General features: G+C 33.1%; 2 protein-coding genes across 2 annotated transcripts; both read right to left on the reverse strand.

Annotated features, from left to right (window-relative positions):
* Nucleotides 1-490: 490 nt before the first annotated feature.
* LOC139485633 (uncharacterized) lies at nt 491-4,820 on the reverse strand. The gene is made up of 2 exons (XM_071270251.1): nt 3,371-4,820; nt 491-1,695 (listed from the first exon to the last, which is right to left on the reverse strand). Exon 1 carries the CDS (start codon nt 4,636-4,638, stop codon nt 3,415-3,417), a length of 1,224 nt encoding a protein of 407 aa, XP_071126352.1. The 5' UTR covers nt 4,639-4,820; the 3' UTR covers nt 491-1,695; nt 3,371-3,414.
* Nucleotides 517-2,773, reverse strand: LOC139484107 (uncharacterized). The gene is made up of 2 exons (XM_071267835.1): nt 2,270-2,773; nt 517-1,695 (listed from the first exon to the last, which is right to left on the reverse strand). Exons 1-2 carry the CDS (start codon nt 2,771-2,773, stop codon nt 517-519), a joined length of 1,683 nt encoding a protein of 560 aa, XP_071123936.1.
* Nucleotides 4,821-6,517: the final 1,697 nt, after the last annotated feature.

Below are 6,517 nucleotides of genomic sequence, written 5' to 3' on the forward strand. Positions count from 1 at the left end.
AGAATAACACTGGAGGTGTTAGATGAGATAGTACTGCGCAACTGCAACCTCAATATTTACAGTAAAAACAAAAATTGTTGGTATAAAAAGTACATCTACCAATTACAATATACAAAGATGTACCAAGCCCTATAATAAGAGCTGATGGGGTGGGAGGTGGCATCTAACACCTCCAGTGTTATTCTATGTCTTCATAGAATTACACTTTAACTTCAACTTAACCAAGGTAAGTATCGTTAAATTTGGTAATTCTATTACGTCATAACACTTCCGGTATTAGATGAGACTTCAAAGCTACAACATATTTTTTTTTTCCCGGTGTGCTTTTGTATGTATGTTACATGTATTTCTCACTTCTTTGACAATGAATACCTGTGATGATCATTAGATACACCTAGACAATTTGCAACAAACAGATGCCAGTGATATGCATTATGTAGCACTCATAAACATGTAGATCATTTGATCTTTCTTATTAAAAACTAAATCATAAATCAAACATTTAATAACTCGTATTCAGATTTGTAACACTTTTTCTGCAAAAACATCACTTGTTGTTACTGTCTTGTCATAAAATTTTCCAAAAGTCGTTGAACTTGACCAACCGGCTTTGGCTAAAATATCACTTACAGGCACATTATTCTGCTTTGCCTTCGAAGTAGATGCAGATCGTGTACTGTGTGCTTTAAATATACTTGTGTCAATTCCTGCACGGCACATAATGGATTTAATCCATCTAGAAATAGTTGAGCAACTAACTTTTTTGTGTGGTTTAATATAACTTAATATTAATGAATCTTCTTCTGATCTTATATCAACAGTACGTTTCAAATATTCCTTCAGTACTAAATACACACATAATCTCCTGTCTGGAGGAAAACTTTTTAAAATAACTTCTGGATTCTTATATCCAGGTCTGCTTTGTTTCAGTAAATCAAATATCTTAAAACGAAAACAATCCTTCTGTTTTTGCATATTGCTGAGTTTTAATAAATGAATACTCTGTGATCTAGTAGCATTCGTCAATGCAATTAACATAACTAGTTTTAAAGTTAAATCTTTCACTGATATATCAGCAACTGGTGATAAACGTCTCAACAATCTCAAAACAATAGAAACATCCCAAATATTTACATCATTATGTACAGTAGGTCTCAAATGATATACTCCTTTGAGAAATCTTATCACAAGTGGATGCTTTCCAACAGGTTCATTATCAAAAGTCAAACCAAACGCAGATAGTGCTGACCTAGCACTATTCAAAGCGGAATAACTCAAGCCACATTCAAACAAATAAGTCAGAAATTCTAGCACAAGTTCTACAGACGTGTGAAATTTATCCTCTTTCCGTTCAAGACAGAAAATAAACCATTTCTTGATATATGTTTTATATTGTTTTTGAGTTCCTGATCTCCATGATGCCATGATAATAGTGGAAGTTTTCTCTGAAATTCCTCTGTTTTGTAATCGGTTCCGGATATCCGACATACCATCAAATTCAATGTCTTTTCTAAAGGATGAACTATGTCCTTGTATGGTAGAGTCAATAGCTTTTTGTTTGCTTTGATAACATATGGATTGTTTATTAACAGTTTCATTACTTGAACAAACCATGGTTGGGTTGGCCAAAGTGGTCCCACAAACAGCACGTCTGCCTTGTCTTTTATAATCTTCTTTACACAGCGTCCGATCATGCTGAAAGGAGGAAACATATAACTGTAAGAAAAATTACCCCAATCAAGAGTAAAAGCATCAACAAAAGATGATTCTGGATCAGCTTTCCATGAACAAAAAATTGGTAACTGAGTATTTAGATGTGAAGCAAATAAATCTATTTCTGGTTTATTCCATAATAAACATACTTTTTCAAAATTGTTTTTATTCAGTTGCCATTCTATCTGATCATTAAAATTTCTTGACTGATAGTCTGCTTTTGTATTTAACTTCCCTGGTATATGAGTAGCAATCAGCCATATTTGGTGTTCAAAGCACCAAATCCAAATTTTTCTAGCAATTCTATTGCATTCAATAGACTTTATACCACCCATACTGTTTATATAGCTTACAGCAGTTGTATTGTCTGTAAGAATTTTGACATTTTCAACAGTATTCAAATCATCCTTAAATGATTTTAGAGCATAATAAACAGCTAATAATTCTAAACAATTAATATGATTATCTTTTTATCATTGCTCCATCTGCTACCTATTTTTTGTTCATTCAAAACTGCTCCCCAACCTAATTTTGAGGCGTCTGTTTGAATTATAACCTGTGGGTTACCTCTATTAAATTTCCTCTTTTGAGTATAAATATTATCTGACCACCACTTTAGGTCTTGTTTCAATTCTGATGTTACAAACATTTCAGAATCAAAATCTCCCATAGCTAATTTTAATGCTTTAATTTTCTCTCTCTCTATTTTCCTGTAATAGAGTTTACCAAATTCCACAGCAGGGAGACTAGATATGAGTATCCCAAGAACTCTAGCTACTTCTCTTATTTTACATTTATTTTTACTTTGTAAATGTTTGCATTCTTTAGCAATAGTATCTTGTTTTTCAACTGGTAAAGTAACTATCTTTGTTTCAGAGTCAATGTAAAAACCTAAAAACTTGATGCATTTTTTAGGAGTAAAAACTGACTTATCTTTATGTACTATAAATCCAAGGCTTGACACCATATTAACAGTTTCTGTAACATTATTTTTGCATTCGAGTTCAGTATCACCTAATAGTAGTGAATCGTCAATGTAACCAACATTAACATAACCCATTTTACGCAAACTTGCATATACAACTTTCATAATTTTTGTAAAAAGCCTTGGTGCCATAGCTATACCATTTGGTAAGCAGGAATATTGAAAATATTTCTCTTTCCAAACAAATCTTAAAAATTTTCTATGCTGTTCAGCAATGTTAATAGAATAATAAGCATGTCTTAGATCTACACTTGACATGTATGCATTTTCTTTAATCAAATTTAAAGCGCTTTCAAAAGAATCCATTTTGAAATGTTGATATTCAATGTGTTTATTTAATTCTTTCAAATTAAGTATCATTCTGTATTCGCCATTCTTTTTTGGTCTTACAAAAATTGGGGAAATAAATTCATTTATTTCAGATTCAACTTCTTGAATTACATTCATTTTTAATAATTTTTCAATTTCAATATCAACAATTTTTTCTTCCTTTAAATTGAAATTGGAATTTCTAATTGACATTTTATTTTGTATAGGAGGTCTATTGTCTGTAAATTCTATATAACAGTGCTGAACCGCATCTAAAATATATTTATCAGATGTTAATTTTCTCCATTCATTAACAAACAATTTCAATCTTCCTGCTTGAAAATCATTTGTGTTAATACTCACAACATCTAATTCCTGTACTTGTTGTGAGTCCAACGGGAGTTTTTTTACTCAGATTTGTCAATTGACCTTGAGGCACTACCACGACCTCTTCCGCCTCTGCCTCTACCACGGCGTCTATTCCATGAGGATCTCCATCCACCACGGAAACCGCTTCTAAACTGGCTATAACCGTTACCAACTGAAAGGCGATTTGAAATCTTACTACATTCTCCAATGTCTTTGACTGTTTTAGAGACATCTCCACCAAATAACCATTTATTGAAAGGTTGTGTTTTATTAAACAGGTGACTATATTCACCTTTTACATCAGGTTTCATGAGTTCTCTCCTAGCTAAGCATATTTCTTTATTGGCATGACCAAATAAAGCAAGAGAGTCCATACAGTCATCAAGAATACCTTCCAACTCAGGTTTGTTTTGAGTATCTTCTTTACCTAGAATTGTGTCTAGTCTATTAACTACTTTGGACAGATAAGTTGCCCCTCTGACTACAGTAGTCTGACATTGTCTCATTCTATTGTCATTAGTTCTAGTTCTGGGCCATAACAGGTCCCATACTAACTGATCAGTTTGGACTGGTACAAGTCCTTCACAATTCTCAGGCCGATTACTCTTTTCATCTTTCATAAGTTCTCTGTATTTCTCTTCAGAAATACCATTTCTGAAAATATCTGTGATATTGTCTGCTAGATGTTCATCTAGTTTATCACCACATCTCTCACCAGATCTAAATCTTTTATTCATACTAGAAAACCTAGACTCTTCGCTATTTGAGAGAGTTTTCTGTTTTTTACAAGGTGGTTCATTACCGGTATCTTGACCGTCATCAGGTTCATGGACCTCGTCCATATCTTCATCTACATCACCTACATTATCATACTCCTCATCATATTCATCATTATACAAAACATCTATACGTTTGTTCATATCTTCCAACCTTTTATTAGTTGAAGATTGTTCATTTCTCATGTCAGTAAGCATATTAATAATCACATTATTATTGCTATCTGATGTACTAGCCGACACCTCGTGTCCCTTGTTTATCAGAGTCTTTCCTTTAGCGTCCTTGTTATTAACCTTTGGACCGCTACCTGTACTACTTTTACTGACAATAGGTTTTGAGCATTTTCTTTTAGCGGGACCTTTAGCGGGACCTTTACCCTTCCCTTCATATGCTATTTCATCTTCGTCCAACCTTAATAAGTCATCTTCAAAAGAAGCTTTAGGAGTTTTATCTCCTTTCTCCTTATGCAGCATGGCGTCCGCCATCTTTGTCAAGTAATACAATAATCTCGTTTCACAAACGAAATAATTATAAGATTTTTACTTGCGTAAAAAATCTTTTTATAAAGACATATACTTTTATTCAATATAAATAAAATATATGTACAAGTCAATCACATTGACTTAATATATCTTTAAGAAATCTTAGTTAGAGGTTGCGCATCGAGACAAACCACGTCCGCTCGACAGCAAAGTTAGCAAAAAGTAAAATCACAAAAATACTGAACTCAGAGGAAAATCAATTTGAAAAGTCCATAATCACATGGCAAAATCAAAAAACAAAACGCATCAAAAACGAATGGACAAGAACTGTCATATTCCTGACTTGGTACAGGCATTTTCAAATGTAGAAAATGGTGGATTAAACCTGGTTCTATAGCGCTAACCCTCTCACCACATTGAGGTTGCAGTTGCGCAGTACTATCTCATCTAATACCGGAAGTGTTATGACGTAATAGAATCTCTATTTTCAGGCATAGGCTCATATACATTTGACTTTAGAATACAGTCGAACCTCGTTGTGTCGAACTCGGTTGTGTCGAAAACTCGGATGAGTCGAAGTAATTCTCGGTCCCGGCATAATTCCTGTTTGATCAATGCATTTTAACCTCTGATGAGTCGAACTCGGACGATTCGAATTCTCAGTTAAGTCGAGGTAATTCTTAAGGTTTATGTACCCTTCTGTAGCCATTTTTGTACGAATTTTTCAAACCTCAATTGTATCAAAACTAAAGATATAATAAATAATAGAGATAGGCCATTTAGTACATGTTCCAAGGGGAAACTTGATGCAAAGCATTATTTTTTACTGTTTCATTGTATTTGATAGAAAAAGAGGACTTTGTGGCAAATAAATCAAGATTTTTATAGAAAATCCACAGCCTTTAATACAGAGATTTTTGTTATAAAATTTAAAACATAAATTACTCACTTGATTTTCTATGATGTGCTAGTGTTTATTTTTTACAAAAAGTTCTAGGTAACCTGTAAATTCCAAAACACCTCGTGCTGAGTCACTAAAGTCGAGCGCACCCTAAAAGGTGTACTTGATTTTGGCCATATTTATACTTGTCTTAACCAATAACTACATTTATTAACCAACTTACTACAATATGTATAGAAATGCCCATGCTTTATAAATGGAAAATTTCCACATCTGGTCATTATGAACGGAGAAATTGCTACAGCCAGTCATTACGAGATCTCAGTCATGCATTACGAAATCATACCCGTGCATTACGAAATCACAGTCATGCATTATGAACAGATGAAACGGGACATCGATTAAATCAAAATGTCGTTTAATTTCTTTAAATAAGTGTGACATTTTTTTATTCTTTTTTAAATTAATATCATAAAAAAACAAGTTTAAATCATGTTCATTGACATTGTTTTGTAACGACTTGAAACGGAAATATTTCACAGCCTTTTTCGAGTACGACTTTCGGTTATTATCACTGTTTCATTTCCGTTGTACAATCCTCAGAATGCAGACTTTAGAATAGTTAAACTGTCTGATTTATTCTTCCCAGCTACTTTTTATTTGCTAGATGAAATGAAATTTAATAGCATAAAATTAAGTACTTGGATGAGAAATCAGAAATTACATCTGACAGTCACAATGTTGAAATTGAATGCGAAAAGACAAGTTGAAGTTCAGCTATGAAATTCCTGTATCTTCTTCACGGTAAGTTTCTTACTCTTTGTTTAATCGAAGAATTAAAACCATTTTTTTAAATAGAAATGTTTTGAAACGGGCTTTTCTGTATTGGTCCTGTTGTAGTGTGTGGATAGCTGTATAATTTTGGATCCGAGACTCGAAGACTGTTCTTGAATGAAGTTGCCTTTAAAGTTGGTTAATAAA

This window comes from Mytilus edulis, chromosome 8 (genome assembly GCF_963676685.1).
Source record: "Mytilus edulis chromosome 8, xbMytEdul2.2, whole genome shotgun sequence".
Taxonomy (NCBI): Eukaryota; Metazoa; Mollusca; class Bivalvia; order Mytilida; family Mytilidae; genus Mytilus; species Mytilus edulis.